The sequence below is a fragment of the Podarcis tiliguerta genome (genome assembly GCF_965153285.1).
Source record: "Podarcis tiliguerta genome assembly, chromosome: 6".
Classification (NCBI taxonomy): Eukaryota; Metazoa; Chordata; class Lepidosauria; order Squamata; family Lacertidae; genus Podarcis; species Podarcis tiliguerta.
In genome coordinates this window covers 71,649,169-71,675,716 of record NC_139539.1, presented here as the reverse complement: position 1 = coordinate 71,675,716, position 26,548 = coordinate 71,649,169, and the positions used below count along the sequence as shown (strand labels likewise).

The window sequence follows — 26,548 nt, the reverse complement described above, 5'->3', positions numbered from 1 at the left end:
GAGTCCATGTCTCCCTTCTTTTTTGCAGCTGTGGGGCATTGTGCTCTAAGCCTTAGAAGCCCAGTTATGTCACCCTTGCTAGTGTGGTGTAGTGGTTAAAGGCGGTGGACTCATAATCTAGTGAACCAGGTTTGCGTCTCTGCTCCTCTACATGCAGCTGCTGGGTGACCTTGGACTAGTCACACTTCTCTGAAGTCTCTCAGCCCCACTCACCTCACAGAGTGTTTGTTGTGGGGGAGGAAGGGAAAAGGAGATTGTTAGCTGCTTTGAGACTCCTTAGGGTAGTGATAAAGTGGGATATCAAATCCAAACTCCTCCTCCTCCTCCTCCTTCTCCTCCTCCTCCTCCTCCTCCTCCTCCTCCTCCTCCTCCTCCTCTTCTTCTTCTTCTTCTTAGTTGAAACTAAGTTGAAACCAATCTAACCTCCTTGAGGCTCGGGACCTCCAAAGTGTTGTTATTTGTGGACCTTAAGGCATACTAGAAGAGGCGGTATGAAGGCACCAAGTTGGGGAAAGTCAGCCTAAAATCACCACCCAGCAGGCATTGAGACAAGTGCCTGAACACTGATACCATTAAAATGGATAAGGCCAGCTGTAGCAGCCTTATATCATTTATAAAGCCCACTTGGAGTACACGTATGATGAACTTGGCGTTCTTCAAACTTGAGACTTGTTTTTGTCCTTAGAGAGTGCAATGCATTTTCTTTTTAATGGACCACTGAATGTGTAAATAGAGTGAAGCTCAAGCTCCTGCTGAGGTTCTGCACAAATTGATTTGAAACTGATGAATTTGTCTCTCGCCAAGATATTGCATTACATGGCTATTAAGCAACAGAAAGGGCATAACCTTTGAGCAGAAAACTAATCAGGTTGAGGCCACGATCGGTAAATCAGGCTGGTGTGACTGTAACATTGAGTGTGAGGGACAGGAGTTATCCCAAAGCTGAAAATGAATATGAAATAGCAGTATTTACATTAAGAAAAATAATCTTTTGAGAATTCTTTGAAATTTATGTTCAGCAACATTGATAACTTGCCTCGGATTGATTTTTGTCCTAACTCATTTACTGGTGAATTATGATGAGAAATCATCACCTTATCACAAACTTAAATGGTAAATGATAGCATTTCTAGTAGGTTATTGCTTTTATTTCCATTCTTCTTCATTTTAAGCCACATTGTTTAGTAAATGATGCACTCAAAATGGTTTTTGATTTGGAGGTAAGCTCTGTTGAAACATCAATGGATGCTTCCCACAGTGGTCAAGATCCAGAGGACAGTTTGGCTTAACCCAAGCACCCAGCAAGGGCTTTGAAAAGCCAATGTTTCTTGCCCAGAAGCAGCCCATCTGGCAAGCAACTTTTGAAATTTAAATTATGGGATGTTTCAAAACACTTGGTGAAGCCTGTTGTTTAGAGCAGGGTGGGGAACAGAATCCTACTGGGCATGCCCAAGATATTAAAATACGTCAAGGCGACATTTCCAGAAATGTCCTGCAATTTGCTGGCCTGTCTGCATTGGTCTCTCGAGACATATCAGAACCAAGACTTCATAAAGTGGATTCTCATTCTAGCTTCTGCATACACAGTCACTGAATGTCAGTAAAGTCCAAATATTTATTTTTCATAATGGGATCCTGTGTTTTGTTTTCTTCTCCCAACGCCAGGGCCTGTATGCTGTGGGGAACTTCCTGCCGAGCGAAGACAATATGTTCAACCAGAACCCGCACAGAGAACCGTTAAGGTCTTTGACTGACCTGAGCCAAGATCCCAGTCGAATTTTACCAGGGAAAAACGGAAGCGGCAACGACATCATCCCCCCTCACCATGCCGAGAGTATGTTAAACAGGAACCACAGGGACACTGGCTCCCTGACCAACCTCAAAAGGGCAAATGCCGACGTAGAAATTATAACGCCGCGAAGTCCAATGGGGAAGGAGAACATGGTGACTTTCAGCAACACACTGCCGAGAGCCAACACACCTGCGATGGAAGAGTCAGCTCGTCGGAACGCAACCATCCATGCATCTATGGATTCTGCCCGCTCCAAACAGCTTCTATCCCAGTGGAAGAACAAGAATGAAAGCCGGAAGTTGTCCCTGCAGGTGATAGAGACGGATTCTGGGCAGTCACCACCTCGAGCAATTGAGATGAGGTCTAGCTCTGAGCCATCCAGGGTTGGCGTTAATGGCGATCACCATGGGCCTCCCAGTCAGTACCTGAAAATACAGCCCGGCAGCATGCCAGGCTGCAATAGCGTTGGCCTTTCTGGTGGGCCAAGGGTTTCTATTCAGTCCCGGCCGGGTTCTTCACAGCTTGTCCACATCCCCGAAGAGACGCAGGAGAATGTGAACACGTCTCCCAAAACGAGCTCCGCCCGAGCTAAGTGGTTGAAAGCCGCCGAGAAGACTGTCGGGTGTAGAAGCAACAGCCAGCCGAGGATCATGCAGGTCATCGCCATGTCAAAGCAGCAAGGCGTCCTTCAGGGCAGCCCAAAGAGCTCCGACGGCAGCACGGTCACCTGCACAGGCTCCATCCGATACAAAACCTTGACGGACCACGAGCCGAGCAGCATCGTGCGAGTCGAAGCCCACCCCGAAAACAACAGGCCCATCATTCAGATGCCGTCGGAAGGCGAAGGAAGTGGCTCGTGGAAATGGAAAGCTCCCGAGAAAGGAAGCCTTCGCCAGACGTATGAGCTCAATGATCTCAACAGAGACTCGGAGAGCTGCGAATCTTTGAAAGACAGTTATGGATCCGGGGACAGAAAAAGAAGTAACATCGACAACAGTGAGCACCACCATCACGGGATGACGACGATCAGGGTCACGCCAGTGGAAGGCAGCGAGATTGGCTCAGAGACCCTGTCTGTTTCCTCCAGCCGTGATTCTACGCTTCGGAGGAAAGGTAATATCATTTTGATTCCTGAAAGAGGAAGCAGCCCGGAGAACACCAGGAACATCTTCTACAAGGGAACATCCCCCACAAGAGCTTACAAAGAATGAGGCTCGGTGCATCCGCCCAGCCATGCCACTGACAATCGACACCGTTTGGTACTAGCTTTGTGCTCTCTCTACTTTTGAGCTGATGCCGAAATATTCTTGATGTGCCAAAATATCGACCATCAGCCTGACCATTTTTGGATGTTGCTGATGTGTAGTGATTGTGCATGAATTTGTGGGTTTCATGTTGCAGTGGAGGGGGAGGGGGAAGCACAAATGCAAGAACCTATCGAACGGGAGGTTTTTCTTTTCCCCCAGACTCAAAATGTTTTTCCAATGGGAACAATGTCAACAAAAAACAGCAATCTTAAATACAGACACCTTATTTCCTGAATGTGCCAACTTTTTGATTTATATATGTCTAAGGACAATGGGCAAAAGGTGTACTATCAGTGTTGTACTTCACCTTTGCGGGTTTTGCACCAAAATTTAATACAAGTCGGTGCTGATTCTAACTTTACTTTTACTTTTACTTTTTTAGTAAACTTACATACCTGTTCATTGCTACAGACACATGACGTTTTGATGTGTAATTCCTTTCCAAGTGATATTGCTGAAAATATGATGCTGGCTGCATTCATTTAGAGTAGAAAAATATTGACAGCTTTGTTATAGTGGGTATTTCACATTAAAAGATTGCAAAGGTTTTGTGTAGTTCTTTGAAATGTTTACTGGAACAAAAAAAAACAATGTGAATGATACTCCATGAAAATGGAAACATTTTCTCTTCTGGTTAATTTTTCTGTTTCTTTCCAATTGTTTAGTTTCAGGTGCTACAAAGAGGTCACTTCTCAGTGAGCTAATCTGGGACTAGTTGAAATAGCATGGGATTTTTTAAAAACAAACAGACAGGGATCTCTTAGAGCACTGATTAACACTTCATTTTTAACAGTTTCTCGATTTGTCTCATTGCTTATCTTTCCTAATTTTTATTCATTATTGACTATCTAGTGCTTCACTCTGATAATTGCTACTATGTTGTAAAGATGGGGGGGGGAATTATAATTCAGGCTTCCGAATCAATTAGCTGGATTGGCCATAGGTATCGGGGCCTCCTAGACAAGATTTGGGCCTGTTTGTACCCTCCTCCAGAACCTGAGCCACATTCTCTGCCTTTGGAGATGACCTGAACTTAATTAAGAATGCCAAGCAATCCTAATGCACTTACCTTAACCTCCTATTAGCTAGTACAACCGTCAAGGGGTTGACCTGAAACAGCATCAGTGAAATTACTGGGTGTTTAAGTTGCGAGGTCCTATCCCAGATGGGTTTATACCATCGTAAAGACTCAAAGTAAGGCGACATTAAGCAGGTACAGTATTTTATCCTGTATCCTTGCACCACTGTGGCAGTTTAGCCTTCCTCTGAGTTATTTAAGATCCCATAAGGCAAACCTGATGAGGGTAGTGTCAGGGAACGAGACATTTGGTAATCTCTCTGGGCATAATACCATAGACAAAAGTCCCAGTCCAATGGATGGGCTAACCCTGTCATTTGTGGGAAACTGCTGATGAAACACGTATTTGAGCTCACTCCAAGACGTCGTTCCATCACTTGTTTGGCTTGGCACATAATGCCCATTAAGCTACTCCTAGAATGTTCATTGGGCTTGTTGTTATTTTGAGATTTGGAATGGCCCGCAACAGCCAAATTAATGCACAAGTGCTGTATTGTACCACAGATTAGATTCAGTGGATATTCTCATTAATCATACTTTTCAGTTAGGGATTTGAAAAGCCTTTCCTTGCTGTGAACTCATCCTGAGGAGATGAGATGATGCCGAGATTATTTTCTAAGGAGAAAATTGACTGGGTTGGAATTGGGATGACAATCGCAGCCTGCTTGGCTGATGATCAGGGATGATGGCAGTTGTAAACTGAAGTGTTGCCCTAAGTCATACAGAATGTAGCTAATGGAGATATCTAGGGATAGACAAACCACAGTATTTTTTATCTGAGACATTTTCACATTTATTCACTCTGTCCCTCCCATGTTTCTGCATTAGTTTGCTATTTCTTTTATAAAAATCTGACATGAAAATTCACATTTAAATGTGACTTTTAAAACCTATTTCTCTCAAAATATGATTTTTTTAAAAGAAAAGATACAAATGTTAAAGCGTATTTTAAAACACATTTTTAAACATACGGTATTTTGATACTTTCTGTTTTGCCAAGAACTGCATCAGAATATTCAAGAAGTGCAAAATCTGTAGTGAAACAAAATTCCAATCTCCACATTAATCTGGAGACACGGATAAGATCAATTCATATCAGAAACTCGCAAAGATCAAATTCTGTGAATGCCTCTTGCAGTAGTCAGCTAGAAGCGTTGAAAGTCACAGGAGCATCTACTATTTGGAAAATCTGCAGACCTATCCAGAATCCAATGACCTCAAAATACTTGGAGTTGTACCCAACTAAGTCCTGCTCAGAGAGGATTGATTGAAAATAATGGACCTAAATTAGTTGTGTCCATTATTTTCAGTGAGTGTATTCCAAGCAAAACTAGCGCTGGATACAACCTTTGGATGCTAATGATTTTCCTCCTCCTTACTTTTTTATTTTGTTTAAAATATTTGTAGGCCGCCTTTCTGAGTAAAACCCACTCAGTGCTATAAAATAACAGACAAAAATAAAGTGGGTATAAAGATACAAAGTTAATCTAATTATGCAGTCACATACATGTGTTCTTGGAAGTACAAACCTCACTGGGCTCAGTGGGACTTACTTCCAGGTATCTGTGTATAGGATTGCAGCCATTTCCCTTGCCAAGGAGCCCAGTGGTATTTCCCCCTCACCACAGCTGTGAAGTAAATTAGACGGAGATATTGATTTGCCCAAGATCACCCAGTTTCACAGCTGAGCTATGCATTCACACCTTTCCCCCATCAAAAGCTAGTCTCTGGGGTCCTAAAAGAGAGGTCATTCCCAGTTTTCCTACCTGAGAGCCTTTCACACTTGCCCAAACAGTGACAGTACTGAGGTTTCACACCTGCAAAATGCGCTCTCCTGCGCTATCTTCAGATAACGGCTCGAAAACCCCATGTTGGTCCCATGCAACAGTATTTAGCAGGCAATGACTTGTGCAGAAACAAAAGCCCCATGTGCAGTGACTTCAGAGAGCAGGTTGGGTTTAGCATTTCTCATCTGGATTAGATTCAAAGGCACCATTAACCTCCATACCATTTTGCGCCAATGAGTGTGCCACGCTGAGAACTGGGGTGGATATCCAGTTGTATCTCCACATCCCATTTCAACAGACCCTGTGTCGGTTGCCATCCTTGCAAATTCCCAATCCAGCTCAGGAACCAAGCATGCCGCCCTGATCGCTGGATGCAGGCATCCGGCCAGCAGATTTTCATATCCAGCACTTTCTTGTACCCAAAGATCCCAACATTTTGTGTAGAAAATCTGCATACAGATCTACCTAGCTGGGTTGGGGGTGACTGTTTTCCATACACAGTATTTATAAGCATTTTTTAATAACTGTAGAACAACCCAAGCAGATCTGCTTGGTATTGACCTTTCCCTCCCACTTTTTTTTTACAAAAAATATTGCAAACACTTGGCTTGATGAGGGGTTGTAGTTTAGTTTACATACACCAAGCAGGGAAGACCTTGAAATGAAGAGATAGGACGCAATCAAGGCTGACCTAGAAATATAGTGAGAGAACACAGAGTTGTTAATAACTTGATAATCTAAGAAGGGAAAATGACAATTTAAGCAATTGCAATAATACAAGGACTAGAAAATAGCCCTTCTGGGAAAGCAGCTTATTCTGTCAACAGTAGGTGGAGTGGAGTAAGCTTTAGTGGGAGCAATGGTTTATAGTTTGCTTTGTTTTAGTTAGTTTACCATAGATAAAGGCATCACAAGTTGCTTTTAAGTCTCTGAAATTCACTGCATCCTTTCAAGTGCAGTGTGCTATTTTTCCTACCTAAACTTTTCCTACTTAATAGCAGACAATTTTAAAAGCACTTGCAGAATCATTGTAATTGCATTCTTTACTTAAAATATTGAAAATACTCTTTTTTTACTCGGAAGTGCCAAAGGCTACTCTTTTTAATACTGGCTTCTCAGAAACATAATTACGTAAAAGAACAAAATAATAACAATAAGATATACATTGGAACTCTTGACTCCGGCATGTATATCATTTATGGAGCCTTTTATAAAATTAACCTTTGTTTACATTCCACTGATACCTTAATTTCAAACAAATCAGATAAATTGACAGGTGGCATCTTCTAGTTTTTTCTTACTCGCTAAAACGGGCACCAATTTCTTTGTTAGGCTGTGCTTTACTAAGAAAAACAAATAAATTGGGTAAAATACAAGATATGTTTTTAAACGAGAATTCTATATAAAGTATTGTGTTCTAATAAACTGTTATGCACTGTTTTAAAATGAAAACAAAAAAAACTATTTGTAAATTGCTATAAATGTATTTTGTTAAATAATTACAGAATCAATGCTACTGTGTGAGTTTATTGTGCTAATATCATTAAAATAAATATGAAATTCCTCATTGAAGCAGAGGTATCTCGTCTGTATCCCACAAGAGTTACAATTGTCAATTTGTCCTCTGGTTGGTTCTGTGTAATAGAATATGCATGTGCATTTCTGAAGATTAAGGGTGTGACTCTATGGTCTCTGAGAGGGCATCTCAAGGACTATAGAGTGCTATGGACCATGCTGTCTTTGGACGGAGGAGGTGATCCACAGTGGAGGTCTTTCCTTGGCCAGCACTGGATAACTCTGCCTGCAGATCTGGGAGGGAGGCCTCCGAGTTTCATTCCTTAGCTATCCCCCCAGAACAGGAAAATTAATTGCATAAAGAAGTATTTGCAGGCATTAATCAACAAAGTGTCTGCTACTCCCATTTGTTCAGGATTCAAGGCCAGCTGTAGACCAAGGTCCCAATGGTGAGAAGCCAGATTGTGCTATAATGATTAAACAACAAAACTATACAGAGCTATTCATGCACAATTCATGAGCTGAGAACATTTCAAAGCATTAACAAAGATTCACATGCTGAACAAGGTCAGGGGGGACAGCCCTGTTCATGTGTTGCAGCAAAAGCAACCAAGATCTTGTAGGTCTTTCAAGACTCCAAATTTATTATGGCACAAGCTTTGAAGGGACACGGTCTGCTTCATCAGTTTCCTGAGTTAAATCAGGTTCATGGGCATGTGGGAATTATTTTTTTTAAAAGCAATATGGAGAAACGAAGCCATGGCATCAAAAATATAAAGAAATAAAGTGATTCGGGGGGGAGGGGGAAGTGAGGGGGGGGAGAACAAAAATGTGTGTAAGAATATATATATATATATATATATATGCAGGTTTTGGTGTCCTCGGGTGTCTTCCCGTGTAAAAGTTGGGGTGTCTAGGCGACGTTTCGACGAGGTCTCACTCGTCATCTTCAGGCTGGTGCTTTCGGCTTCTTGTTACTGGAACAGAGCAGGATCTCAGTGTTTGAGTTCCTATAAATACTGTTGAGGAGGTGTGGTGTATAGCCTCCAATGTTCTGGGCAGAGAGGAGGTTCCCAGGCTAGTGTGCCTTTTCTTCTTTTGTTCCTTAATTACTTGAGGGATATCTTGAGTGATTTCTTGAGTGATTTCCTGAATCCCACTTAGGTGGGTCATTAGGTGTGGATTAGTTGCTAAAGCCTTCGTGTCTTGAACTCTTGAACTTTGTGAAGAGTTTTTCTGAGAAGATGGCTGTACTGCACTTGGTTGTGCTCTGGCTTGGCTTCGTGTATAGGGGCGAGCTGTGGTTTTGTGGCCTGTGCCAGCCAGATCTGTGTAGGGATTGCTTCTTGTTACTGGAACAGAGCAGGATCAACAACTTAATTCCCACATGCTTCCAACTTAAATTCCACTCTAAAACCCCAGCTACCGAAAGGATCCTGAAACGAACTGAACTATCTCTAATCAGAAACGAACTACACAAGAAAAGATACCTACTAAACCAAACCAACAAAGATCTACTCACTCTTCACCTCAAACTCTGTAACAAAATCCACCCTGCACTCTGGGACAAATGCAAACAACTAGCCGTCTGGAGAGCTGAAACGGAGACCTCACACAAGACAGACACACACACCAACAAACTCCACAAACTAGAGAAACGCCAGAAGCCCAGCCACCCTCCACAACAACCCATGAAACAAACAGTACATAACATATCAGACAGGATCCTCACCTCAACTGAAACCAAAGTACTCTCCAAAGGTTTCAACTTTGCAGTCGCCCCGAGACGCATCCCCACGGAAAACATCATATGCGGAGTCGAAGCTAGCCTAACCAAAATCAATCCAGATGAAGCCAATAAAATCAGACTTGAAGTCACCAACATCCTCTGCTCCAGCAAACCACCCAGAAGCAATTTACACAAAGAAGAACAGAAAGCACTCACCAACCTGAGGAAAGACAACAACATAATCATTCTCCCAGCAGACAAAGGTAATGCCACTGTTGTGATGAACACATCGGACTACCAAGCAAAACTATCAAATCTACTCCAAGACCCTACCTACCAACCTATAAAAACAGATCCCACCACCTATCTGGAAAAAACCACCAAATCCAAAATAAAAGCCTCTCCTATCAGTGAAGAAATCCAGCTAAGAATCATCCCCAGAGAAAAATCATCCAGATGCCCCAAACTCTACGGCCTCCCCAAGATACACAAAGAAGGAACACCACTCAGACCAATAGTCAGCTCCATAGGCTCACCTCTACAAAATCTCGCTAAATTTCTCGCCAAGCAACTTCAGCCCTATGCAGAATCCATCTCTTCACACGTTCCAAACTCCTTCCAGTTCATAGAAACAATAAAGAAGCAAAACCTACAACCCAATGACCTACTTGTGAGCTTCGATGTTGTATCTCTCTTCACACAAGTGCCCATTAATGAAGCCTTGACAGCCATTCAAAACAAATACAATCCCCCCGAATACATCTTGGACCTGACCAACCACTGCCTAACCAACACGTACTTCATCCACAATGGACAAAGATACAAACAGATAGAAGGAGCACCTATGGGATCACCCCTCTCACCGGTCATCGCTAACCTGTACATGGAACACTTTGAAACCAATGCTTTAGACAAGTCAGAACACAAACCCAAACTTTGGCTCAGATATGTTGACGACACCTTTGTAATTTGGCCACACGGGAAGGAAAAACTGGATAGCTTCCTCACACATCTCAACAGCCTACACCCCAAAATACAATTCACTATGGAAATAGAAGCCAACAACCAACTTCCCTTCCTTGACGTCCTAATCTACAAAAAACCTGATGGCTCCCTAGGACACACTATCTACCGGAAAAAAACACACACCAACCGCTACTTACATGCACAATCACACCACCACCCTGCACAAATAAACTCCGTAGCCAAGACTCTCATCTCCAGAACCAAACGCCTGGCTGACGAAGACCACTTGACAACTGAGTTACAGAATCTCTCAAATGTGTTAATTGCCAATGGATACCAGCAAAACAGGGTTACGAAGCTAATCCAAAAAGAAACACCCCCCAAAAACCAAGACACAGAAGAAAACAATGGCATAGCCCTCCTTCCTTATATCAAGGGCACTACAGATAAAATTAGCAAAATCCTCCATAAACACAATATCAAAACAGCCTTTTGCACCAACCAAAAAATAGCCAATATCCTCAGAAACCCCAAGGATAAAATTCAGTTGGAAAACCAAGGGGTCTATGAAATACCCTGCAAAGTCTGCCCAGCCACGTACATTGGACAAACAAACAGACGAATAAATGCACGTATCGCAGAACACAAGAATGCCGTCAAAAAAGAAGAAAAAACTTCCTCTCTTTTCCAACACATGAAAGAAACAGGACACGAAATTAATTTTGCAGATTCCAAATTGCTCTTTAACATGGAACATCACCACAAGAGAATAATCATGGAAGCCATCGAGATAGAGAAACACCCTCACAACATGAACAAGCGTGACGACACATCCCGCTTGCCAGACATCTGGAAATTAGCCCTCCCCACAAAATCTGACACCAGATCCAGAGGCACACAGAACGCCATCACCAATCAACCACACCAGACCCAAACCCAGACCCTCTCCACAGATAAATTACAGACACCATCCAGTAGCCAAACCAGGGTGGCACCTCCGGATGCTGCACCCCCCTGCAATCCCTACACAGATCTGGCTGGCACAGGCCACAAAACCACAGCTCGCCCCTATACACGAAGCCAAGCCAGAGCACAACCAAGTGCAGTACAGCCATCTTCTCAGAAAAACTCTTCACAAAGTTCAAGAGTTCAAGACACGAAGGCTTTAGCAACTAATCCACACCTAATGACCCACCTAAGTGGGATTCAGGAAATCACTCAAGAAATCACTCAAGATATCCCTCAAGTAATTAAGGAACAAAAGAAGAAAAGGCACACTAGCCTGGGAACCTCCTCTCTGCCCAGAACATTGGAGGCTATACACCACACCTCCTCAACAGTATTTATAGGAACTCAAACACTGAGATCCTGCTCTGTTCCAGTAACAAGAAGCCGAAAGCACCAGCCTGAAGATGACGAGTGAGACCTCGTCGAAACGTCGCCTAGACACCCCAACTTTTACACGGGAAGACACCCGAGGACACCAAAACCTGCATTCCTGTACCCGTGAAAATCTACGAAAGCAAATATATATATATATATATATATATATATATATAGGTAAAGGTACCCCTGCCCGTACGGGCCAGTCTTGACAGACTCTAGGGTTGTGCGCCCATCTCACTCAAAGAGGCCGGGGGCCAGCGCTGTCCAGAGACACTTCCGGGTCACGTGGCCAGCATGACATCGCTGCTCTGGCGAGCCAGCGCAGCACACGGAAACGCCGTTTACCTTCCCGCTCGTAAGCGGTTCCTATTTATCTACTTGCCCCCGGGGGTGCTTTCGAACTGCTAGGTTGGCAGGCGCTGGGACCGAACAGCGGGAGCGCACCCCGCCGCGGGGATTCGAACTGCCGACCTTTCAATCGGCAAGCCCTAGGCACTGAGGCTTTAACCCACAGTGGCACCCGCGTCCCATATATATATATATATATATATGCTTTCGTAGATTTTCACGGGTACAGGAATGCAGGTTTTGGTGTCCTCGGGTGTCTTCCCGTGTAAAAGTTGGGGTGTCTAGGCGACGTTTCGACGAGGTCTCACTCGTCATCTTCAGGCTGGTGCTTTCGGCTTCTTGTTACTGGAACAGAGCAGGATCTCAGTGTTTGAGTTCCTATAAATACTGTTGAGGAGGTGTGGTGTATAGCCTCCAATGTTCTGGGCAGAGAGGAGGTTCCCAGGCTAGTGTGCCTTTTCTTCTTTTGTTCCTTAATTACTTGAGGGATATCTTGAGTGATTTCTTGAGTGATTTCCTGAATCCCACTTAGGTGGGTCATTAGATTATTCCATGAATAATCATGGAAGCCATCGAGATAGAGAAACACCCTCACAACATGAACAAGCGTGACGACACATCCCGCTTGCCAGACATCTGGAAATTAGCCCTCCCCACAAAATCTGACACCAGATCCAGAGGCACACAGAACGCCATCACCAATCAACCACACCAGACCCAAACCCAGACCCTCTCCACAGATAAATTACAGACACCATCCAGTAGCCTAACCAGGGTGGCACCTCCGGATGCTGCACCCCCCTGCAATCCCTACACAGATCTGGCTGACACAGGCCACAAAACCACAGCTCGCCCCTATACACGAAGCCAAGCCAGAGCACAACCAAGTGCAGTACAGCCATTTTCTCAGAAAAACTCTTCACAAAGTTCAAGAGTTCAAGACACGAAGGCTTTAGCAACTAATCCACACCTAATGACCCACCTAAGTGGGATTCAGGAAATCACTCAAGAAATCACTCAAGATATCCCTCAAGTAATTAAGGAACAAAAGAAGAAAAGGCACACTAGCCTGGGAACCTCCTCTCTGCCCAGAACATTGGAGGCTATACACCACACCTCCTCAACAGTATTTATAGGAACTCAAACACTGAGATCCTGCTCTGTTCCAGTAACAAGAAGCCGAAAGCACCAGCCTGAAGATGACGAGTGAGACCTCGTCGAAACGTCGCCTAGACACCCCAACTTTTACACGGGAAGACACCCGAGGACACCAAAACCTGCATATATATATATATATATATATATATACACACACACACAAAAATGCAATGCAGAATTGAAATATTAATATTAATATTAAAGAGCAGTTTCCTAAGCCCCAATATTTTTTTGGGTCCAAAAACAAATATAAACAGGAGAATTGCAGACTCTCTATAACGAGTGGTGCTTAAAGGTCTTCAACATAACACCTCTGTGTATATTTGTGAATAATTGCCATCAATTTAAAGCATTCCTGGGTTTGAATGCCATGTGTTGGATCATGTATCTAGAGGAGGACCCTTTCCTAGTGCTCCTTTGCTACATGTTGTGCTTGGCAACACAAAATCTAAAATAGGCACAGAAAATACCAGGGGTTGTATCCAAAGTAGCGCTGAGTAACACATCCCATCAGTGCAAGGATTTGCACTTGAGAAACGGGACTCTCCCCCCCCTCCCTGTTTGCCCCCTGAATTTGTTTCTAGGGCCCCACAACCATACAGAGATTTGGCCAAAGTGTGGGGCACACAGAGAGGAGGGGTAAAGCCGCATTGTGGCAGTAGAAATTCTTGTGTTGACAGGATGTGTTAGTTGGGTATCGCCTGCATATAGTTCAGAAATAAGTTTTGGGAGTCCATATTTGTGTCAGAAACTAGCACGATGGAACCTTATTATTTTCATTTCATTTCATTTATTTATTTATTTGTTTGTTTGTTTGTTTGTTTATACATACCCCGCCCTCCCCAGCCAAGACCAGGCTCAGGGCAGCTAACACCAGGTATAAAACAATTGATTAAAATACAACTTAAAAACAAGATTAAAATGCAACATTAAAATGTAGCCTCATTTCAGTAGAATCTCAAATCAAAAACTTTTGGGAGATGAAAACGTCAAACCTAAGCTGGAGTTATGCAAATGAGCAGGTTGCCTTGACTTCACGGTCTATGAAAGTGATATTATAAAGCTCTTACTAGTGTCGCACTGCTGTCATTGAGATCTATACAGTGTTACCTCAGGTTAAGAACTTAATTCGTTCTGGAGGTCCATTCTTAACCTGAAACTGTTCTTAACCTGAGGCTCCACTTTAGCTAATGGGGCCTCCTGCTGCTGCCGCGCCGCAGCCACGCAATTTCTGTTCTCATCCTGAAGCAAAGTTCTTAACCTGAGGTACTATTTCTGGGTTAGCGGAGTCTGTAACCTGAAGGGTCTGTAACCCGAGGTACCACTGTACTCACCGAAATGCCTAAACATACTCATTTATAATATTTCTCCTAAATCACACTGGATAAATAAGCAGCTATGCTATGGCCCAGCTTTCCATGGGAGAATCTTCCTTACAGCATCCCTGATGTACCTAGGAGGTGTTGTGCAGTTTTGTCGTGCTTTAAAAAGGAGGTTCCTATTGCTAGCTGTCACCCCTCTCATGACCTGGGAAAATGGATTTCAATTCACTGCATCTGCTGGGTTGCCATGAGGTATTCATTTCATGCAACAATGGGGAAAGAAGCTCCATTTAAAAAAAAATAAAACTCAGTGTTATGTACCGAGTTGAATAGGATCCAAACTGCAGCAGTCAGATTGGTCCTAGAACAATAGGATTCAGAATGCAGCAGTCTGATTGGTCCTAGAACAATGCAGCAGTATGATTGGTTGGCAGGAACCACCCAATCATGCTCCAGATATAAGTGAATCCACAACCTGATTGGCTTACAGTAGAATTCCAGAATTAACCAATCATGTGCAGCCCATTGTGTAAATAATGTATATAAAGCAGATACTTTGAGGGGACATTCATTCATTCCTCCTCACCACTATGAGCTGAATAAAGAGCATGAAATCACTTTGCGACTCTGAGTATATTTCACTCAGTATTTAATTAGTAAAAACTTAAACAAGTTTAGAGCAAAATTAAAACCAGTACCTCTTCAACAGTTCTGTAAGAATTGCTTGCGAATCTTTTTATAGCTTGGAATACAAATGGTGCAACTGATTCAGTTAGATGAGATTGTATATCCATGATCAGGCAGGCTGTGAACCGCACCATCTGTAAAATTAAAAAATGACTGACCTCTCACAGGACTTCCCAAAACGTAGAATGAACACTTTTGTATTAAATAAAAAAAAGAGCCCTTAACAATGTTGACTGCAGAAGAACCCAGAAGATTAAAGGATATAATGGCAGAATTTGATATTCTCAAAGTTTTGGCATTAGTTTGTTCGTTTATCTGGGAGAAAGCCTCGCCAAATTCAGCAGTACTGAGTTCACAGCCGGCATGGATAGAATTGCTGTTATAGGCTGCATCCATGCTACACAGTTAAAGAGCTGTTATATCACGTCTTGGCTTCCCTCAAAGAGTCCTGGGAACTATAGTTTGTTAAGCGTGTTGAGAGTTGTTAAAAGGTAAAGGTAAAGAGACCCCTGACCATTAGGTCCAGTCGTGGCCGACTCTGGAGTTGCGGTGCTCATCTCACTTTACTGGCCGAGGGAGCCAGCGTACAGCTTCCGGGTCATGTGGCCAGCATGACTAAGCCGCTCCTGGCAAACCAGAGCAGCACACGGAAATGCCATTTACCTTCCCGCCGGAGCGGTACCTATTTATCTGCTTGCACTTTGACGTGCTTTCAAACTGCTAGGTGGGCAGGAGGTGGGACCGAACAATAGGAGCTCACCCCGTCGTGGGGATTCGAACCACCAACCTTCTGATCAGCAAGTCCTAGGCTCTGTGGTTTAACCCACAGTGCCACCCGTGTCCCGCGTCCTCTATTCCCCTCACAGAGCTATAATTTCCAGACTGGTTTTACAATCAATTCCTCTTTCCAGAGAACTCTGGGAACTGGAGCTCTGTGAGGGGATTGAGGTCTCCCTAACAGCTCTCAGCGTCCTTAGCAAACTACAGGTTCCCAGGATTTGGTGTAGCCATGACAGCTAAAGTGGTATAATAGTGCTTTAAATGTATGGTTGAGGCATCTGATCAAAGATCTGTATTTTAAAATAAGCTTAAAAATATATTTGTAGATGCTTGCTCCAAATGCTTGCTCCAAATGCTTGCTCCAGGCCAGGCAGAAACCACCTGGCTGAGAGTCTTTTTGTTTATTCTCCTGACTCCTGAACAAGGGCCCCTCATTGATTTGTTGCAGTACCTCAAAGTTGTAAAAAGGAGCAAAAGCTGGGAACAAAAGGTCATACGAATTACAGAATACAATCCAAGCTGCAAAAACACTAATTAGAGTTGGTAAATATTGCCTCCCATCAAAACATGGTTTGAGATATCCTGAGAAGGTTAAAAGGCAAAGAGCTAAAAGCAACAACAGCTGCTGCCTGGTGAGGAAGAGAAACTGCTCTGAGGTTGTTGTTTTTTTGGGTCACTTTGGAAACAGTTCTTGTTCTTTTGGTCATTTTAGAAACTTGATTTTTAATAAGTTCTTCCCTTCTAAAAATCAATCTATATATATATGTACTGACTTTAATGTGACTTTAATGTAAAAGAATGTAGAAAGTAAGAGATGTTAGATTCTTATGTTAGATTCTTATTTCATTGATGGTGTGTGAGAAGGTGAACCCAAGACCTCTGTTTATATGACAAAATTTGAAACCATGAGCCATCTGTTTTAGCCATTTTCCCTTGTTGCTAGAAGGGCAGAAGAGCAAAGGGCAGAAGAGCAAAGAGCAAAGGGTGATCTGATATTTAAGACGCCTTGTCAAGGCAAATGTAAGAGATTGATAGAAGGAAATATAGCTCTTTGTCTCCCATAAAAGGTAATAGGAAATGGGTGTATCTTTTATGATTGGTTCTAGCAAACAGCCAATAGGAATTTCAACCAGGCTGATTGGACAGAGGCAGCCAAAAGGAGGAGTAAGGAGGCTGGGCTGAGGGAATATAAGTGCTGGTCACCAGGGCTGGGGTGTGCAGAGCTTTTGGTAAATATACCACTGTGCCAATCATTTATTTGTCTGACAAATAAATTATTATTTTAATTTCTCTATTGCTGCGTTGAATATTTCATTCCAGCTAAGCGTTAACCACAAGCAGGGTGCTACATTTTATGGTGCCTCTGTGACTCGGATAAGTGGTCTGCTGGAACGCAGCCCCTTCGCCTTAGTGGGCAGGGTACCAGAGGGAGGACACTCACTGTTTACCCAGCGCGCACTGGAACTTTTTTTCCAGGGGAACGCAGCAGTCTCGTCTGTCTACTACCCTGCTCACTGAACGGCGACGGAACCGGGGGGAACCAGAGAAATTAACAGGGAACCAGCTAAGGGTAAGTGCACAAAAGGGATTGTGGCCCTCCAATTAATTGGGAGGAAGAGAAGTCTTGATCAAACTTCTGCGTCTCAGTTAAGGGGAACTGAGTACGCTAGGTGGCTGGGTACATCAGATGCTGGTCTGGTGGAGGAAAAGGGAAATATTGGGAGGTAGAGTGTGGTGAAGTATCCAGCGCATTGTATGTGTGAGAAAGTACTATTTGTAGCTGACCTGAGTGTGGAGTGGGTAGTACTTCGTTTCCCAGTAAGGCGACTTCACTGGGCAAGGAACCCCACGAAGCGAGTGTGTGAGTGACTGAGTGGATACTTCACAGGGCCATACAATGGGAGTTGGAGGTTCAAAGGGGGGAAATACACCTCTTGAATGTATGTTAAATAATTTTAAGAAAGCCTTCTCAGGAGCTTATGGTGTCAAAATGACCCCAGAGCGCTTGAGAACGTTATGTGAATTAGACTGGCCGAAACAAAATACTGCATAGCCGTCTCAAGGAACTTTTGATATAAATTTAGCAAGCAAACTTTGGTCTAACATCACCAAAGAAACTGGAGGGTGCCCAGAACAATTTTCATATATAGACTCTTGGCTGAGCACATTAAATAATAATCCTCCATGGATAAGGGAATGCAAAGTCCAACAATGCAAATTATTGGCTGTAAAAGCCGAAGCTAGGAAAGGAATCTTGCCAAATAAACTCAAACCCATTTTTGAGGGACCAGAGGAAGAGGTGCTTTCACCTCCACCCTATGCTCCACGTCGGGGGGAGCCTAATCCAAACACTCCACCAGTTGCAACCCCAAGGCAAGAAAGTGGAATGAGTAATGGAGCTGAAGTCACAGACCTTGATTCCTTGATAGATTATGATAAATATCTTCAGGAGGCATTGGAGTCCTATAATAAAGCCCAAGCAGAAGTGGTTGTTCCACCTGTGAGTCCCAGTAGAACTCCATCTACAGTCTCCTTTAGTGGAACAACTGGTTGCCCACCCCAAACCCCTGTACGTCCAAGTCCTAGAGAATTATTACAGAAGTTACAGGGAGACCTTGAACGATCAGCCAGCAATACAGCCAGGCGTATAAAGCTGCTAAAAGAACGCCTTGGGACAGATACCATCCCCTATGATTTGAGGCCCCTAGAGCAAAGTGAAGAGAAAGGTCACGTAGTAGCCCCTCTTAGAAGAGTATTTGATGCACTTGAGGAGCCTGTGCTGGTTAACGGGCAACCCGGGCCACGGCCACCTCGAACTTCGACCCTCCAATACATTCCATTCACGACTATGGGTCTAATGAATTGAAAAAGCACAGATATATTTGCATGAGCAGGCCAGAGTGGGAAATATTTGTCATCTTCAGGACAACTTCCCCTTGGAAGATCCTAATTGGGATCCAAACAATGCAATTCACCTGGCCAGGCTTACTACCTACCGCCAGACGCTTGTGCAAGGTATCCGCAGGGCATGCCAGAAGCCCACTAATATGTCTAAAGTCTCAGAAGTAGAATAGAAATCAAATGTTCTACTTTTGGCCGAGAGACTTTTTGAGAGGCTGCAGGAAGTCTATCGTATATAGACTCCTTTTGACCCTGAAGCCCCTGAAAACAGCAGAATGATTACTGCTACTTTTGTGGCCCAGTGCGCTTCTGACATTCGTAAGAAAATTCAGAAATCAGAAGGGTGCGCACCCACAAAAAGACTTAAGTTGTCACCTTTTGAGTTCCTGTATGGGAGGCCACCCTCCTTTGTTCGGGATATTCCAGCTGACCTCAAATAGGAGACCATGTGACACAGGGACAAGTGCAATCTCTCTCCCGTGTTTTGTTTGTTTGTTTGTTTCTCTTAACAGGTGGGCCCTCAGCGCACGCCGTGCAGCATTGCCGAGCCGATTCATCAGTTCCGGGCTGGCGATAGCTATGGGTGAAAGAGTGGAAACGTGATCCACTTGCACCTAAGTGGCGTGGGCCTTACACCGTCTTGCTCTCTACTCCAACAGCGGTGAAGGTAGCTGAGGTGACCCCCTGGATTCATCACTCCCGTTTGAAGAAGTCCGAAGGCAGTTGGACGTGCAAAGGTGACCCCTCTAATCCTTTAAAACTGACTCTCTCCAAAAACCCCTGTATCTAGCCCTACGGGGAACGGGCTAGGTCACGGGCAACATTGAGACGACCGGCCTGCTGCAGCCACAACCTGGAAGCTGGCTGACCTGCGCACGCCTGAAGCTTGAGGAGCGTCTAAACCAGCGATTGTGAACGGGAAGATTCTCTTATATAATTGATTGACTGCCCCCCCCCCTTGTGGAACAATTATCAGGGATATTACTCATTGGGGATCCTCGGGATATATGTTTTGGTCTTGGTGGTTTCCCATTTCTGTCACTGGGGGAATTATATAGGGGCTAATATTTTTTGCTATCACAATAAGGTAATCTTTTGTGGGAGGAATGCATATACTAGACATCAACATGATTTTATTATTAATCCTGATCCCTTGGGAAGGGGAAGGGTCCTTGAATCTGACCAAATTTGCTAAATATGGATTCCGCCATGACCACAATATGTGGGTAGGCTTAGCTGAAATGGTAGCCAATGCTACAAATAAGACTAATTGCCTTGTTTGCTCTCTTGGGCCAGATGATTCAGAGGGAGGTATGCCCTTATTACCGATACCATTAAATGCCATTGGTATGGTAAGCGAAATGCCACATCAAACAGAAGTACAGGATTTCCCTGGATGGAACTCACCTAAACCAATACGAGTTATACCTGTACAAGGGGAATTCTGTGTACATAAATCATCAGATACAGCTGATTCTACCATGGTAGGCTCTTCTCGTTGCCACTATACTTGGAATTATATTGAGAATAATCAAACCTGGGCAGACGGTACTTCCTATCGAACTCGGAATACCTTGCCCTGTGCACCTCCTTTTATTCATGCATGGAAAATGGTGTGGAACAAAACTGTGACAGCAAAAGGCAATCTAACATACTGTATTGTGAACTCTTTACCCCTTGTGATATTTCGCCATATGCACTCCACGTTCCAAAAATCTCAGACCCGATGGTTGTGGTGGATATGTGGAGAATGGGCATACAAGCAACTCCCTTCTAAATGGAGTGGGACTTGTTTCCTGGGATGGGTATTACCACCAATGTGGGTTATGCCCACTAGTTCAGTCAAACATACACGAAGAAATGCTGATATTTCTCATATAGCAGGAGGAAGTACCCAGAGTTGGAGCGATACTAACGATTGGCCACCAGAGCGCATTATAGCCTATTATGATCCTGCCTCCTGGAATCCTGATGAGCTGATACAAGGGGCACGGGATCCTATTTATAATCTAAACAGAATAATTCGATTGCAAGCAGTAGTGGAACTTGTAACCAATGCAACGGCCCAGAGTTTGAGACTTATTGCAAAACAGTTGGATGAAAGTAGAGCCGCTATTTTGCAGCTAAAATTGGGAATGGATTATGTACTTGCCAGGCAAGGAGGCCTATGTGGAGTCTTGAACTTGACAGGGAATGCCTGTTGCTTTAACATTTCTGATAATGGTGAGGCAATCCGTGTGTTGGCCACAAAGATGGAGAGTATAGCACATGTCCCAGTACAAACATGGGAAGGATGGGATATGGGATGGCTCACCAATTGGTTACCAAATGTTGCAGGACTCAAAGGGATACTATTGTCTTGCTTGTTTTTCTTGACGGTAGTAGTCATGGTTTTATGTATGGTGCCATGTATCTTTTCATGTTTTAGAAGTACAATTAGCAAGATGATTTCAAATGAAACTCTACCTCATATCATGGCCCTATACAGAGCTTTACCTCAGGAATATGATGAAGGTCAAGCTATCAAGGACACTTGGGATGAAGGTCCTTGAGCTTGAAAGGGGGGAATGAGGCATCTGATCAAAGATCTGTATTTTAAAATAAGCTTAAAAATATATTTGTAGATGCTTGCTCCAAATGCTTGCTCCAAATGCTTGCTCCAGGCCAGGCAGAAACCACCTGGCTGAGAGTCTTTTTGTTTATTCTCCTGACTCCTGAACAAGGGCCCCTCATTGATTTGTTGCAGTACCTCAAAGTTGTAAAAAGGAGCAAAAGCTGGGAACAAAAGGTCATACGAATTACAGAATACAATCCAAGCTGCAAAAACACTAATTAGAGTTGGTAAATATTGCCTCCCATCAAAACATGGTTTGAGATATCCTGAGAAGGTTAAAAGGCAAAGAGCTAAAAGCAACAACAGCTGCTGCCTGGTGAGGAAGAGAAACTGCTCTGAGGTTGTTGTTTTTTTGGGTCACTTTGGAAACAGTTCTTGTTCTTTTGGTCATTTTAGAAACTTGATTTTTAATAAGTTCTTCCCTTCTAAAAATCAATCTATATATATATGTACTGACTTTAATGTGACTTTAATGTAAAAGAATGTAGAAAGTAAGAGATGTTAGATTCTTATGTTAGATTCTTATTTCATTGATGGTGTGTGAGAAGGTGAACCCAAGACCTCTGTTTATATGACAAAATTTGAAACCATGAGCCATCTGTTTTAGCCATTTTCCCTTGTTGCTAGAAGGGCAGAAGAGCAAAGGGCAGAAGAGCAAAGAGCAAAGGGTGATCTGATATTTAAGACGCCTTGTCAAGGCAAATGTAAGAGATTGATAGAAGGAAATATAGCTCTTTGTCTCCCATAAAAGGTAATAGGAAATGGGTGTATCTTTTATGATTGGTTCTAGCAAACAGCCAATAGGAATTTCAACCAGGCTGATTGGACAGAGGCAGCCAAAAGGAGGAGTAAGGAGGCTGGGCTGAGGGAATATAAGTGCTGGTCACCAGGGCTGGGGTGTGCAGAGCTTTTGGTAAATATACCACTGTGCCAATCATTTATTTGTCTGACAAATAAATTATTATTTTAATTTCTCTATTGCTGCGTTGAATATTTCATTCCAGCTAAGCGTTAACCACAAGCAGGGTGCTACATGGTGTGTCATCAGATATGGCCCGGCTATACTTTTGTGTAGCCCCATTCTTTAACTAGAATCCCCATGTTATAAGGAGGCCAAAGCACATACTCAGGATTTCTGAACAGGTCAGGCAAAACTAATGCCTGTTAAATTATTTTAAGTAATCACACTTGCTTAAAAGCTCAAGTGCCCTGGTGGATTTGTTTTAAGACCTACCTAGTCTAGCATTCTTTGTCAGTATTCCAGCAATCAGTGAGCTCTGGGTGGTCCACATGAAATTACTTTTGGACCACCTTTAAGCAATTCATTGATAAAAATTTGCAATGAGGGTCCAGATAAGAAAATTATTTATTTATTTATTCGTGTATTTATTAATTAATTAATTAATTAATTATACCCCGCCCATCTGGCTGGGCTTCCCCAGCCACTCTGGGCAGCTTCCAAAAAAATATTAAAATACTGTAATACATCAAACATTAAAAGCTTCCCTACAATGCTTATTGAGTTCCTCTTATACCGAATGGTGGCCAAGCCGGATTGCAAGATCGGGCTCTTTCCGTTGGCCCTGATTAGCAGCGCTGGAGAGCAGAAAATTGTGAGCCAGCAAAAAGGATACAATTACAATACTGTTGCAGATTTTCAGACTGGCTGCCAAAGGGATCAGGCACCTGTTGCTACAGTGATGAGGCAAGAGGCCCGTTGCCATAGAAACATGCCAGCATCACAGGAGCCTGATGTGCACACGGCAAGCATTGCCATCTTTGTATATCAACATGGCTCAGCTTCTTTTTATTGCTTTATCGACGGTGCATCGGCATTCAGAATCGCAAAGTGGTGATTATGGTATGGTTCGCTTGAAATGAATTAGTCCCCACAGTTTCATGGACCGGAACAAAAAACCAAATTCTGAAGCTCAATTCTAAAAGAGAGAGAGAGAGAGAGCGCAAAATTTGAAGACCTCCTCCTAGTTCCACAGTATGGTTTTCTCGTTCTACCCCCCACCCACCCCACTTCGACCACCAGTGCAGAAGGGGATGTGGGGGCCGTGATGGGATTTCTACAGCCATGGCTGGGAGCAGAGAAGAAGATGAATAGAGGAGTAACAGGGTGCCGTGCCTGAACAGAAGTGATCCTTTCTAGATTATGCTGATTCGATTTCGGCACGATATTTTCTGTTTCCATGGCAACTAATCCAGTTATCTGCTTATAAATAGCCGTTTATAGTGCAGCATTATGGAAATTCAATTTTTAATCATCTTTCTGCATTAACAAGGAAAAGGAAGACCGGAATCAAAAGAGGCATATTCTCTATGGGGATTTGGCAGCATCGGCAATTAAGCTGCTGCCTTGCTAAGGTCCTTGTTGACGTGGACACAGGGGTAAAGAACTTACATGCAAAAATGGGTATGAGAAACACTAACGGTTTTGATCACGGATGAAATATACATGGGTCTTTAATGAAGAATTTATAAGCCCTGTTTGTGCTATGTTCGAGAACAAATTAAGCAGGGCAGAAGTCGCCATATCTTCCTACTCTCTTGCATAGGGCCACTTCACATGTTATAACTGGGGGGGGGGGGTTGATCCATTAGGACTAATGGATCACCACTGCCAGCCTCCCTCTGCCCTCATCCAGTCCCCACCTGCTTGCTTTCTTGCTTATGCCAAGTCCAGGGGTTGGCACCACTTGCCAGCTTTCTCCTTTTCAAAATGAGTGTTGCCCTTGCAGAATTCCCAGGGAGGGGGACAAACAACGTAGAATGAGTTGGCTCCTTCTGTCATTGGCTCTAGCGCCACCTGCTGTTGGCCTCCTTGCCTCCCCCCCCCCACTAGCCCTGATGGGCACCAGCCACCACTGGGTGTAGCAAATACAGTGAGGCAACTCAAAAGTGCCTACACTTTGCAACCATGCAACCAACAGTTTCATGTGTACTGGCTTGTCACACAGATTGTGCTCACCCATGAGATTGTCTCCACACTACAGCCAAAAATATCTGTAGGCTGCAGTCCTTGCAGAGGCAGACCACTGAAAGCTCAGTGGCATCTCCATGTAGGGCTGGGAATATGCCCTGCTGAAATTCCGAAGAGACAGTGCCAGTGAGTGTAGACAATACTGGGTGAGTGTCAGGAGCAGAAGCCAGGAGCAGGTCAGCAATAAATCACACGGAGTCAGTGAAGTTGACTTTATATTCAAGGAAACAAGGTCGACTCGGGAGGCCAGGCCTAGTAAGCACAGCAACCCATCCCAGCATGACTTGCCACTTTAAGGCAGCTGTGGGGACTGAAGGTCCCCACAGTTCCCTACATCTCCTCCTCCCCTGGGTCCTTTCCAAGCAATCTGAGACTTGATCACCGTGCCTGCCTTTGCTCCTCCCTCTTCATACCTCTTCTGGTTCTGGGAGAGGGGAGCTGGTCGTCGCAGGATAGGGAGGCCTCCCTGGATTCTTCAGCAGCCTGCCTCATCTCCGCCTCTTGGTCCTCCTTCTCTCCAGCCTCTGCTTTTGTCTCTGATTCTGGACTGCTCTCTGCCACAGACTCCTGCTGTTCACTAAACCCTGTTACTTCTTGGGCTTCCGACACTTACCCCTCCCAGTCTGCTCCCTCTTCTCCCTCTGGCCACTCATCGTCATCTCACTACTACTACTCGGACTCTTAGCCTTCTTCCCATGGGGAGTACCTTGGGGGTTCCCCAGCTAGGTGCCTCCCACCACTCCTACACATCCAGTTCATGACAGCTAGAAATCTCTATGCTCTGACTTGCTATAAGTCAGCTGCCTATCTTCCACACAGCTAGAGCCCATCCCCCATGAAATGTATCAACTGAAGAGTAGTTAACCCTGATTTAAAGTGACCCATGCTGGCCCAAACACATATCCACCTAAGCGTTTCACTCGGCTGTTTTCTTTTGCCACGTGTACCATGCCATCAATATTGCTGACCCCATCTGGAAAACCAAAATTGAATTGCTCAAGCCATATTGAGGAAGCTTGAAAACAAATTTGGCGACCTATCTGCCATTAGGCAGGACCACGTGTGGAGGAGCAGAGTGTTTACATTTTAAATATTTATATTTCATATTTAAATATTTAAACTGGCATGCTCTTTTTCATTCGGTATGGTAATGAGTACTAATGTGAAAGTTTTGGTGCTCCGGCTAAAATGACTATTTTCTTCAAGCGTCCACATTACAGGCTTAATTCCTTTAAGAGTCATTCCCTCACAACCCTGGGAACTGTGGCTCATTTTAAACACACACACACACACACACCATTTTAAAGTTAACAAGTGAAAAATACAGGCGACAAAAAGAACACATATAACAATACGTGCGACATACTTGCTAATTAAGGGGAAGATGAAACATTGATTACAGCCCTTGATGTAACCTAAGTAGTAGGTTTCTGGGACAACTAGAAGAAGATTGCTTCCAGATGACCTGTTTATTGAGCTCGTATCCTGATTTGTTTGAACAAAGTTTAAGGGGAGGTTAGGCAGTATTAGTAGTTTATTGAGCATTCCATTGTTCGTGGGAAAGTTAGGCAATGTTGCTGTCTGCATTATATATTTGAAGCAGCATCCTGCACTTTAAAGAGTCACGGCTTGCCCCAAAGAATCCTGGGAACTCCATTTTGTTAAGAGAGTTGTGAGCTGTTGTTGTTTTTTTAAAAAATATTTTTATTTTTAAAAAATTAAAAAGAGTGTTGTGAGTTGTGATGAGACCCCTATGAGCTATGATTATCAGAGCGGCTTAACAACCAGTCCCTCTTCCCCAGGAACTCTGTGAATTTCAGCTCTACGAAAGGAATAGGGGTCTTCCCACAACTCTCTGCACCCATAACAAACTACAGTTCATAGGATTCTTTGATGGAATCCACGACTGTTTAAAGTGGCACGATACTGCTCTAAATATGCAGTGAAAGTGGGACACAAGTTTTATCCCACACTTTCCAGTGTATTTATTTGTCACTGTCCTTATTGCCAAAAAAGGCCAGTTTGGGGCTGGGTGGAAAAGCAGTTTTCTTTCCTGCAAGAGGCCAAACCAGCTTCAAATGCCAGCATGTGAATGAATCCTACCAAAATAGTGATGATCTAGAGAAGGACCCTAAAACAGCCTAAGAAGATGCTACTAACTACTGAGAGACTTTGGATGTGTAAGTAAC

The 26,548-nt window shown here is 43.7% G+C and overlaps 1 protein-coding gene and 1 long non-coding RNA gene across 2 annotated transcripts in view; one reads left to right on the top strand and one right to left on the bottom strand.

The window, feature by feature from the left end:
• Positions 1–7,536, top strand: part of PLPPR4 (phospholipid phosphatase related 4) — a 36,742-nt gene extending 29,206 nt beyond the window's left edge. Inside the window, exon 7 of the mRNA XM_083444858.1 lies at positions 1,666–7,536. Within this exon, the coding sequence (XP_083300984.1) occupies positions 1,666–3,003 (1,338 nt within the window). The 3' untranslated portion in view covers positions 3,004–7,536. The remainder of the gene's footprint in view (positions 1–1,665) is intronic.
• Positions 6,573–23,043, bottom strand: LOC310679611. Its single transcript, XR_014512394.1, has 3 exons — positions 22,906–23,043; positions 15,087–15,209; positions 6,573–6,655 (listed from the first exon to the last, which is right to left on the bottom strand). It is a non-coding gene; the product is annotated as an uncharacterized lncRNA (long non-coding RNA).
• Between the last annotated feature and the right edge of the window lie 3,505 nt (positions 23,044–26,548).